Below are 12,652 nucleotides of genomic sequence, written 5' to 3'. Positions count from 1 at the left end.
TTTGGAAAACTTTAAAGAGAATGGGTATTAGTTCTTCAATAAATGTTTGATAAAATTCAGCAGTGAAACCATCTGGTCTAGGCAGTTTGTTCTTAGGTAGTTTTTTTATTACCAATTCAATTTCTTTGCTAGTAATTTGTATATTCAGAATTTCCATTTCTTTCTGGGTCAGCCTTGGAAGGTTGTATTTTTCTAGAAAGTTGTCCATTTCTTCTAGGTTATCCAGTTTGTTAGCATGTAGATTTTCATAGTATTCTCTAATAATTCTTTGTATTTCTGTGGTGTCCATTGTGATTTTTCCTTTCATATTTCTGATTCTGTTTATGTGTGTGCTCTCTTTTTTTCTTGATATGTCTGGCTAGGGGTTTATCTACTTTGTTTATTTTCTCGAAGAACCAGGTCCTGCTTTCATTGATTCTTTCTATTATTTTATTCTTCACAATTTTATTTATTTCTGCTTTAATTGTTATTATGTCCCTTCTACTGACTTTGGTCTTTTTTTTTTTCTTCCTTTTCTAGTTTCATTAACTGTGAGTTAAGACTGTTCATTTCGGATTGTTCTTCCTTCTTAAATAGGCGTGTAGTGCTATGTTGTTTTTTCTTAGAACTACCTTTGCTGCATCCCACAGAAGTTTGGGCGTTGAGCTGGGTTTTCATTTGTCTCCATATATTGCTTGATTGCTGTTTTAATTTGGTCCTTGATCCATTGATTATTCAGGAGCATGTTGTTAAGCCTCCATGTGTTTGTCACCATTTTTGTTTTCTTTGAACCATTTATTTCTAGTTTCAGACCTTTGTGATCTGAAAAGTTGTTTGGTAAAATGTCAGTGTTTTTGAATTTGCTGAGGCTCTTTTTCTCGCCTAGAATGTGATCTGTTCTGGGAAATGTTCCATGTCCACTTGAGAAGAATGTGTATCCTGCTGCCTTTGGGTGTAGAGTTCCTTACATGTCTTTTAGTTCCAACTGTTCTAATGTGTTGTTCAGTTCCTCTGTCTCATTACTTATTTTCTGTCTGTTTGATCTGTCCTTTGGAGTGAGTGTTTTGTTGAAGTCTCCCAAAATGAGTGCATTGCATTCTATTTCTCCCTGTAATTCTGTTAGTATTTGTTTCACATATGTAGCTGCTCCTGTGTTGAGTGCATAGTTATTTATAATGCATATATTCTCTTCTTGTACTGAGCCTTTTGTCGTTATGTAGTGTCCTTCTCTGTCTCTTGTACTTTCTTTGTTTTGAAGTCTATTTTGTCTTTCAAGAGTATTGCAACTCCTGCTTTGTTTCTCCCTGTTTTTTGCATGAAATATCTTTTTCCATCTCTTCTCTTTTAGTCTGTGTATGTCTTTGGGTTTGAAGTGAGTCTCTTGTAGGCACTGTATAGACAGGTCTTGCTTTATTATCCATTCTGTAACTCCATGTCTTTTGATTGGTCCATTCAGTCCATTTGCATTTAAGATGATTATTGATAGATATGTACTTATTGCCATTACAGGCTTTGGATTCATGGTTACCAAAAGTTCGCGAGCAACTTCTTTACTATCTAACAGTCTAACTTAACTTGCTTATTGTGGTATATAAACACAATCAGAATATTCTTTTTTTTTTTCTCCCTTCTTTTTCTTCCTTCTCCACTCTTTATATGTTCAGTGTCATATTCTGTGCTCTTTGTGTATTCCTTGGCTGACTTTGTGGGTACCTGATTTTATTTTGCATTTAGTTAGTGTTTAATTGCTCTCTTTCCTTTACTGTGGCTTTATTTTCTCTAGTGATAGCTGTTTAGCCTTAGGCACACTTCCATTTAGAGCAGTGCCTTTAAAATACAATGTAGAGATGGTTGTGGAGGTAAATTCCCTCGACTTTTCCTTATCTGGGATTTGTTTAATTCCTCCTTTAAATTTAAATGATAATCTTGCTGGCTAGAGTAGTCTTGATTCAAGGTCCTTCCATTTTGTTCATTAAATATATCATGCCATTCCCTTCTGGCCTGTAAGGTTTCTGTTGAGAATTCTGGTGATAGCCTGATGGGTTTTCCTTTGTATTTGATATTCTTTCTCTCTCTGGCTGCTTTTAATACTCTGTCCTTCTCCTTTATCTTCGCCATTTTATTTATTTTATGTCTTGGTGTTGTGCTCCATGTGTCCCTTGTGTTGAAAGATCTGTGGACATCCATGGCCTGAGAAACTATTTCCTTCCCCAGCTTGGGGAAACTTTCAGCAACTATTTCTTCAAAGACACTTTCTATCTCTTTTTCTCCCCCTTTTGGTACCTGTTTAATGCAAATACTGTTCCGTTTGGATAGGTCACACAGTTCTCTTAATATTCTTTCATTCCTAGAGATCCTTTTTTCTCTCTCTGTGTCATATTCTTTGTATTCCTGTTCTCTAATTTCTTTTCCATTTACTGTCTCATCTACCTCATCTAATATGCTTTTAAATACCTCCATTGTTTGTTTCATTTCAGCTACTGTATTTTTTAAGGTGTCTTATCTTCCTCCTGAATTTGTTCATTAGCTCTTCAATATTTTTTTATAGCTCCATTAGCATGCTTATGACTTTTATTTTGAATTGTTTTTCAGGAAGATTGGTGATTTCAGTCTCACATAGCCCCCTCTTTGTTGTTTAGGGATTTTTGTTTCAAGAAGGTTATTTTGCCTTTTCTTAATACTGTTGCATAGTAAAAAATATTAGTTTTGTTTAGGCGCATCCCCTAGTGTCCAAAAGCTCTGCTCTTCCATGCTGCCCAATGCCTCGAGTGATGTCAGGGGTCACAGGGGAGTGGTGGTGGTGCCTGGGGGTAGGTAAGCGCCTTTTCCTGCTTCCCAGCTGCTATGCCTGTCTCCACTGCCAGACCAGTGGGCCAAACACACAGGGGTAAGTCTCTGTGCTTTGCGTTAGTAACTGTAAGTGGGGCTTCCCTCTGTGTGCCTGATGCCAGGGCAGGGTTTGCCAATTTGTGAGCCAGGTGTGGGGTTGCCAGGAGGATGGTACACAGGCTGCATATCATGGTGGAGGTCCTTTGAGCTGTGTAGCCATGAAGAGGAATGGAGCGCCTGAAGCTCCTGAAAGTTCCCAGCATTCTGTACTGAGTGTGCCACAATTTTGTCCACTTGTTCCTTCTCCTAAACTGTTGCTCAGCCCTCTCACTGTTGAGAAGTCTTTCAAATCACCTTCCTTTCCTGTGTCCCAAGGCAGCTCATTGTGGAACCTGTTCACAGTGTCAGTCTCTGACTTTTGTTTTCACACCCTGTAATCTCCAGAGCTCCATGCAGTGTGGGTTTGTGCTACTGGAGTAGATTTATACAGCTGGGTATTTATCAGTCCTGGGCTTCTGCTCCCTCCGGGCTCTGATTCTCTTCTTCCCACTGATGAGCTGGGTTGGAGAGAGTGCTTGGGTTCCACCAGGTCCTGGCTTTTTTACTTCACACTTTTCCAAGCAATGTTCACTTCTCCCACATGTATACTGGCTGGTGTACTGTTACTTCTGGTTACTCTTTTAGGAATAGATGTATTTGCTGTATTTCCACAGTATATGTGGTTTTTTGAGGAGATTTCTGCCTCACTTCTCATGCTGCCTTATCCCCCACCTCCCCTCCACCAGCTTTTGTATAGTTTCTTTTAAAACAAGAAACTGAGGTTCCTTGATATCACTTGATTACTCTACTACTTGGAAATGATAAACACACTTCTTTAAAAATAAAAAATAAACACATAGGAACAATAGCAGATTTTTTTTCAGATCAGTCTTTCCCAGGCAGTGTATCTGTGGAAGGTTTTGCTTAAGTGTGCTGACAGCCAAATATCTTAAATTTCATTCTAAGACAACGTAAACAAGGCATAGACCACAGCTTGACTAATTTAACTGCTGATTTTCAAAATTTGAGTAAAAGATGTACTCATGTATTCTCTATTGTCCAATGTAGAGAGGAATCATATAATTTTAAAGACTGAAGGATTCTCTTACCACCAACCAGCTACTTTCATGGTAACTTTTTAAAAGTAAGGTTAATTTAGTATTTTGTTTAAAAGACTACTTTGTCCAAATGAATCTCTTAGAGTGAAGAATCTTGACAATGTGTCTAGGACCCCTCATTTCTGTGAGAGCTAGGTATTTGAGTTAATAATAACAATGAATTTGTCACTGGATTTTCATTGATTAATGTTTTATAAGACAGAGAATACCTGTACATATAGTATAAATAATAATGTTAAGGATCTATGATCAGAGAGAAATTAAACCAAAAACCTTCTCTGATGAGAAAGTGAAATTTGAAAGTATGTTTTTAGAAATGTAGAGTTCTAAGACTTTGAAGAGACAATTCCAGGCTGCTAAAATGTCTTATGCAATCAGTCTATCTCTAAACATTGAAGGTGGTTTTAATTGGCTTTGTTTTTATAATTGTAGCAATATCCATGGAGGAAATCCACATTTAAAATATGTAATTGTTTTTAGGCTTCAGAAACTAACTTTAAGAAATAAGTGTACATCTACAACTCAACATTTACGACTGCTTATTAGAGGACAAGATCAGGACTGCTTTCAGGTTTGTGGAGTGTATGGTTTTATGCTGTTTTATGTTCTGTCTGTGTTCAGAAAACTTACATATGCAGGCTATTTTGTATTAATCATCTTTGAAGAATTTATGTTAATGCTGTTTATGCTACTACTTTGTTTTATGCAATGATTATTTTTAAATTGTAGCTTCAGCACACTTTTGGTTCAGAGGAGAGATTGACCAGTAATTGTGAGATCAGAATTGATCCAAAGGAAGACAGTAACATCTTTGTATTATTTGCACCTACTCGATTATCTTGTATGTTGGCTAAACTAGAAATTAAACAACTTGGAATTAGATCACAACCAGCCATTAAGTTCACAGTAAGAGAATTTTACTGCTTTTTTCTTTCTGTAGAGTTTATGACCTGTTTTTTTTAACTATTTTAATATTGATAAATTATTTAAACACTACTTTTTTAAAGTCAAAACATGTGATTGCTTAGATTTACAGATAAATTAGGGAGTAAGTGTATAATTACAACCTTTGTAGAATTGTTGTGTGGTAAAAGCAGTCACCGAAAGTATTTCTGTAAGTAATAATCTCTTGTAATGCTTTTTTATTAAAGTATGGTTGATATACAGTCTTATGTTGGTTTCAAATGTACAACACTGTGGTTCAGCAGTTAAACATTATCAAGTCCTTACCCCCTCTATTGCAGCTAGTATCTATCAATGTACAAAGATGTTACAGAATCATTGACCATATTTATTCTTCATTCTGTATTACCATCCCCGTGGCCAATTTATATTGTGATTGTGAATTACTGTGCCCCTTTATATAATTGTTGTTGCAAAGGAAGATTTGAAGTGAGCTCTTCTTCCAAGTACGGACAGAAAAATAATTTTATTCCCCCACACCCTCCCGAGCCCTTTCCCCCTAGTAACCACTAGTCACTTGTCAGTGTCTGTGAGTCTACTGCTCTTTTGTTCCTTCTGTTTTACTTTGTTTTTATATTCTACAAATAAGTGAAAACATATTTCACTGAGCATAATACCCTCTAGCTCCATCCATGTTGCTGCAAATGGCAGGATTTCTTTTCTTTTTATGGCTGAATAATATTCCATTGTGTATATGTACTACATTTTCTTTATCCATTCATCTACTGATGGACACTTAGATTGCTTTCATTTCTTGGCTATTGTAAATAGTGCTGCAATAAACACAGGGGTGCATATGTCTTTGAATCAGGGATCTTGCTTTCTTTGGGTAAATTCTTAGGAGCAGAATTCCTGGGTCAAGTGGTATTTCTATTTTTAGTTTTTTGAGGAACCTTCATATTGCTTTCCACAATGGTTGAAGTAATTTCCACTCCTACCAACAGTGTAGGAGGGTTCCCCCTTCTCCACATCCTTTCCAGCATTGGTTGTTCCTAAGTCTTTTCAATGTTGGCCATCCTAACTGATGTGAGGTGATATCTCATTGTGGTTTTAATTTGCATTTCCCTGATAATTAGTGATGTGGAGCATCTTTTCTGTGTCTGTTGGCTATGTGAACTTCTTTTTTGGAGAAGTGTCTGTTCATATCCTCCGCCCATTTTTTAATTGGGTTATTTGTTTTTTGGGTGTTGAGGCCTGTGAGCTCCTTATATATTTTGGATCTTAACTCCTTATTGGATAATTCATCTATTAATATATTCTCCCATACTGTAGGATGTCTTTTTGTTCTACTGATGGTGTCCTTTGCTGTACAGAAGCTTTTTAGTATATGTAGTCACACTTGTTCTTTTTTCACTTTGTTTCCCTTGCCCAAGGAGATGTGTTCAGAAAAAGTTGCTCATGTTTACATTCAAGAGATTTTTCCATATGTTTTCTTCTGAGTTTTATGATTTATGACTTACATTCAGGACTTTGATCCATTTCAAGTTTACTTTCATGTATGGAGTTAGACAATAATCCAGTTTCATTCTCTTACATGTAGCTGTCCAGTTTTGCCAATGCTATTTGTTGAAGACCTGTCTTTTCCCCACTGTATACTCATGGTTCCTTTATCATATATTAATTGACTATGTATGTGTGGATTTATATCTGGGCTCTCTATTCTGTTCCAATGATGTATGGGTCTGTTCTTGTGCCAGTACCAAACTGTTTCGATTACTGTAGGTTTGTAGTTCAGCTTGAAATTAGGGAGTATAATCCCCCTAGCTTTGTTGTTCTTTCTCAGGATTTCTTTGGCTATTCGGGGTCTTTTGTGGTATTCTAATGCCTTTAAGTTTCATTTCTGTTTGAGAATTGTGAAATGTGTCCTGCTTTTCAGGAACACATTTTTTTGGTAGATCCAGATGGAACTGTTTAAGATAATGAATTCTCAAGTGAGTTTTATTCTTTCAATTCAGCAAAATACCTGTTGACACTATTTTGCTATTAAAGAAACTAGGGATAAAAAGACAAAAGTTATTGTGTTTTGTTTCTTCCCAGCATAGTTTTTAAAAGAATTTCAAGTCAATTCTTCAGGTACATTCAGAGCACTAAGACATAAGGCTTTAATCAATGAGAAAAAGAAATAAGGACAAGGTAGTCACAAATGAAACTCAAGTGCTGTAAAAGTACCTTTATTACAAACTGCACAGTTGTTTGGCAGTGGGTCTGGGACTGAAATTTTAGCCCATTTCCTGGTGTCAAAGAAGGAATGTGATAAAGTTATAAGATTAACTAAAAGGTTTTGGTTTTTATAGGTATTTATGCAAACCTAGCTTTATTTTATGCTGGAGCTTGACATACTCTCTGTGGAGCTGTTCATTTAGTCCTGTAAACTATGGTGGGCAAAACTGTTTAAAGGTATAAGTTTTTAGAAATAACATCCTTACAGGAGAACCTGAGAAATAGTGCCAAAGTGTTACAAACTCTGATGATCTGTTTTCAAGTAAGGATCAAATGGTTTGTGGAGAGGACTAAATCGGCTGTTTCTTTCAAACTATCCTGAGTATATTTTGATTAGTTTCAGGTTTACCAGCCATGATTGTGAAGTTATTCTTAAGCAAGAGTCTCTGGAGAACTAATAATTCCCTGGTGGTTTAGGGCAAAGCCATTTGATTTGATAGTCAACCAAGCAGAAGTTCAGGTTGATGGCCTCTTAAGACAAACCAGGATCCTGGTGGGAGTCCTTCCTAGGTAGATGCCTCCTGCATATCCTTAGAGGTGGGCTGAATGGGGGCCTGAAGTGCACAGATGAATATGGCTTCTATCTCACAAAAATTTAGACTTTCAGCTTCGATAAGTTGGCTGGTACAGTGGTGGAGGAGCAGTGCCTCCAGGGATGAGCATCTGGGAACAGCTGTGCCTCTGGATCCTTCACACTCACCCTAGGTCAGTCTCTCCACCTGCTCATGCTTCACTCCCTTATCTGAAAGGCACCTAGTTGCCACCCCGACTTTCCAGTTTAGTTCCGAGGAACAAATGAAGTTATCTATGTTTTAGTACCATAAAGCATGATGGGATGGCAATAAAAATGAATGTATTGCATGCTGAGTATATGCCAGGTACTACTCATAATCACTACATGGATTACCACATTTTATATTCAAAACAACTGTATGAGGTCATACCATTATCTCCATTCTGCACATGTGGAAACTGAGGTGTAGAGAGATGCCTGCCCATGGTCGTGCACCTTATATGTCAGTAAGTGGTCTAGGACAGGTTCAAATTCAGGCTGCCTGACTGTAGAACACATGTTTATCTATTTTGTAGGCTCTAAGCTTTCATACTAGCTCTTTGTTTTCTAGTCCTGTATTTCAGTGATGCTCAGAGGCTGTTTTACCCTCCAGGGAGCATTTTACAATATTGGGAAACATTTTTGGTTGTCATAACTGGGGGTAGGAAAAGGGTGCTACTGGCATCTAGTGGGTAGAAACCAGGAATGCAGCTAAACACCCTACAGTACACAGGACAGCCCCACATCAAATGATCCAGTGCAAAATATCTGTAGTGCCCAAGTGAAGAAACCCTGCTCTAGAGTAATCCATTTTTCTTGTTTAATCTTTGGAATAATTAGCATTGCTGTAATTTGTTTTATACAGTAATTATTCTTCTTAACCTTTTAATCAGTAGTTACTTGTGATTCCTTAGGCTTTAAAAATACAGTAAGAACACTTGAGTGTTTTTAAAAGCTAACTTCTTCCCTGGTGTTTTCTGGTTTCATATATAAAATTTATTTGCAAGTTTTTTTGAGAAAAGAAAAATTAGAAACACTTTTGGCTCTAGAAACTGACAGCTCACTCTGATTGAAGTGGGATTTGTAGGAACTTCAGAAGCCTCTTAAAACATTATTATTGTTACTAACAGGCAAACCACTACCAATTTGTGAGGAGCCTAAATTTAATTTCTCCAAGTGCTATTTTGATTAAGTACATAACACAACTCAGAATAAGCTGTGATAGTTTCAGGTTTGCAAGGGGTTCTTTGAAACCTATGTAATAGGAATGAAAATAATTTTTAAAAGGGTATGAAATGTCTTTTCCAGCAGGGTACCTATTTTCCTACATTCTCACTTATAGGGTTTTTTCTGTGAATCCTGTTTCCTGTAGCGCTGAGCCCTGTGGGAGCAACCGGGCTTAGGAACAGTTCTGGTTGGCGCCCTTGCTACTCTGGGGTGTCTTGTCCTCTGAACTTTGAGTGCTTGGCTTCTAGTTGGCCCCTTTGACATGCTTCTCTCTGACTTTGCTAGACCAGAAGCTAACAGATTTTTTCCCCCAAAAGCATTTCATTTCAAAAATTAAAAGAATTAGGTGGTGAACACTCACATACCCTACTACTTAAATTCTACAATTAACATTTTGCTTTATTTCTTTTACCATGTGTCTAATCATCAATTCATCTATTTTTTGTGTGTTTCAAAGTGAATTACATGCATCAGCATGTTCACCCAAACACTTTTTAAGCAAGAATATCTAATCTTACTACTTTATCATCTAAGCTTGGCTGTTGTAGCAGTACAATAGTTAAGCATATTAGGAGGTAAATAGTGTCATAGTTCCTTGACTTGTTTTTCTCTTAAGCCAAAGTCTTTAATATAATGCTTCACTGGAGGTGTGATAACTACTATCCAAAGTACACAAGGAATAGTAATTTTAATTAAATCTGTATTATATTCTTCTCTAGCTGTTATTTAATCTGCTTTCTGCTTACAGAAAAATAACTTTGGATGTATGTATTCTGTGGTTTTAGATACCTTTGTCTGGATATGGTGGAACAAGTCATCTTATTTTGGAAGATGTTAAAAAATTATCTGACAGTTACATGGTAACAGTGAATGACTTAATACCTGGCAAAGAAAGTAGAATTGTTTTTTCTGTTCACAACACTGGCTCTCGGGCAGCCTTTGTTAAAGCAGTAGGTTTTAAGGATTCTCAGAAAAAAGTTTTGCTGGATCCTAAAGTATTAAGGATTTTTCCAGATAAATTTGTGCTCAAGGGAAAAACACAACAAGTAAGTATAAAAGTTTATATATTAGAAATATGACCCCATTTTTTAGGTTAAATTAATACTTATATATTTTATGGCTAAATACTAAAATAATATCTGAAAATAATAGATAAATAGAAGTACTTACTGATTTTCTTGGAATGAAATTACTTATGCAAGAAAAATGTTTAATATTCACCCCTGATTCTTTTTCTTGGCATCAGGATGTTACTGTAATATATAATCCTTCAGACAGAAATAGCAATTATAAAACTGCAACAGAACTTTCAACTATATGCTTTTTTGGTGGAGATGAAATTTCAAGGCAGCAGTATCGAAGGTAGGTCACTTACCTTAGATGATGTTGGGAACTATTCAGTATAAATAATGGAGGCTTTAAAAAATGGTATGGTTTCAGATTGGGAATTTATAGAGTATGTTTCTCTACTTATTAGTGAACCAGTAGGTGAGAAATCTTGGTAAAATTCATGTAGCTGTTAAGCTACCATAATGTGAGGAAAAAACACCTATAAAAAAGTCGTCTCCAAACTTGGCAGTGTGCCTTCTTTTCTAGACATGTGTGCTATGCCTCTTTTCCTTTACTCAGGGGCCTCAGACTTCAAAGTAGGACCACCTTGTAGTGAAAGTAGATCAGTCAGAAAAGCTTTAAGAACTACTGACTGAAAGAATATATTGTATAAGCACACCTGACTTATCTGGAATATTTCTGGGAATGCTGTGAATTTACTTGAAAGAATCAGATGTGTAGTATGTTTAACTTGGCTAGCTTCATAAATCATATACTTCTAGAAAATTTGGTGCATCTAGTTTAAATATAGTTTAATATGCTAAAATGTTGTTAAATTTAGTTAGATTTAGGTATGATTTAACATTCTTGTATGTTGGATTCAGTGTTCTTGTATTACAAAATTTTGTCTCTTAGCCTAGAGGACCTGAATGTGAAGTAAGTGAAGCTCACAATGTTTTATCTCTTAGAAGGAAATCACTGACTCCCAGCAGGGGTGGGGCACATGCATATATCATTATTTCCTTCTTCCAACACTTTATGCCTTGCTTTGTTTTATTCTGATATATAACTTAAGAAATATTTTTATTTTTAACCTGTTGAGGATTATTGGAAATGTTTAAAAAGAGTTCAGTCATAAATTACTACATGATGTTAAAACAGACCCAGTGTGAAGAGCTCAACTTTAAACCTGGTTTTTTCTCAATTAAGTATTTTAGAAATAGAAATTGGCATTTGGAGAAATTCAGTTAGCAGGTTTTTTGTCTGTTTTTTCCTTTTCCTATACTAGGATATACAAATCAGCATATTTAAAACTTACAGTAATGAGATTTCCTTGGTAAATATTGGAGTTTATGGGGAAATTAACATTTAATTCTCTTACCTCAAAATTTTCTAGAAGAGGCCAGAGTGACATAGTTATTTGGTCATTTAAATGTCTTCCTCTGATGTTTAATTTGATCATTCTCTTGATACAGTCTTTTTTTCTGAGGTAAATTTCTAACTATAACCAAATTATCACAAATAATGAAAATATAAGACCTGAAAAAAGTGTAATTTTAATTTTCTTTCTACTCTTATATTAGGGACTTCTTGTTTTGATGTTAGTATCTAACTGAAACTGATTATTATACTACCATATATAACTTTTAAGGGAACTTTCAAAGTAGGCTTTGTTTTTAAAATGACTTACATTAGGACTTAAGACATGAGATCTATTTACTAATATGTCATGCTATTAGTGGGATTTGCCACATATACTAATGAGTTCTAACTAAGGTCATTTTATATATAAAACCACTTTTGTATAAAAAAAATTTCTATTTGGCAGAGCCCTGTTGCATAAACCAGGGGTTATAGGACAGATATTTCCAGAAAATAGTGTGCTGCAGATCATTGATTTTGCTGAAGCCTTTCAAGATGAGCTACTAGTAAATGAAGGTAAGAATTTCAAGATGGCTAAAATCTTTGGGTCATTTGTAGTATTGTCTTGGTCCAGCAATACAATGTAAGAGGAAGACTGAGTTTAGATGTGGCGTCAGGCTGAGCTTGAGCCACAGTTCTGTTGTTTGACTTCAGATAGATGACATCGCTGAAATTCAGTTTCCTTATCTGTAAAATGAATATCTAACTGCTCATCCCGCACAGAATCATTGTGAAGTTAAAATGAGAGAGCTTTGCTATGTATATGTTAAATAGTAGTAATATATTATTGCATCTGTTGTATGGGTAGACTTGGAAACAGGAGAATGGTCCTTAAGCTCAAATTACTGTTTAAGTGTTAATGATTGGAAACTTAAAACTCATTTTGAGATTTCTGTGCTATTGTGCCTACTCTATGATTTTTGGAGGATGTGATGGTGGCCCCCCAAAAAATCCAAAATAGACAGTGGTAGAGTGACTTTAACCTGATTGGTTAGCTCTGTTTGAGCTAAAGAATTAAACTGTTTAATGCTGTTTATTACTGACAAAAAAATATGTATTGAAACATACATACTGTGTAAAATGTACAGATTTTCACTACAGTATTGCTGATAAAATAACAAGTTAAAAGTAACCTAAATGCTTCAAAATGGGATTATTTAATTATGCAATAGAATATCTTTAGGCTATTGAAACAATATGATTCTATGTTAAATGACATGGAAAACTCTTGATTTATTAAGAAAAAATTATT

General features: G+C 35.6%; 1 protein-coding gene across 6 annotated transcripts in view; it reads left to right on the top strand.

The window, feature by feature from the left end:
• CEP192 (centrosomal protein 192) overlaps nt 1–12,652 on the top strand; it is a 178,204-nt gene that overhangs the window by 124,637 nt on the left and 40,915 nt on the right. For all 6 annotated transcript variants that reach the window (XR_005027146.2, XR_008998291.1, XM_036897239.2 and 3 more), the window contains exons 29-33: nt 4,446–4,536; nt 4,695–4,871; nt 9,714–9,974; nt 10,175–10,290; nt 11,807–11,916. Coding sequence is in view for 4 of the 6 variants with exons in the window: in XM_036897239.2 (XP_036753134.2) it covers nt 4,446–4,536; nt 4,695–4,871; nt 9,714–9,974; nt 10,175–10,290; nt 11,807–11,916 (755 nt within the window). In the remaining 2 variants the exon portion in view is untranslated. The remainder of the gene's footprint in view (nt 1–4,445; nt 4,537–4,694; nt 4,872–9,713; nt 9,975–10,174; nt 10,291–11,806; nt 11,917–12,652) is intronic.

This window comes from Manis pentadactyla, chromosome 6 (assembly GCF_030020395.1).
Source record: "Manis pentadactyla isolate mManPen7 chromosome 6, mManPen7.hap1, whole genome shotgun sequence".
NCBI lineage: Eukaryota > Metazoa > Chordata > Mammalia > Pholidota > Manidae > Manis > Manis pentadactyla.
This window is presented reverse-complemented; position numbering and strand designations above follow the sequence as displayed.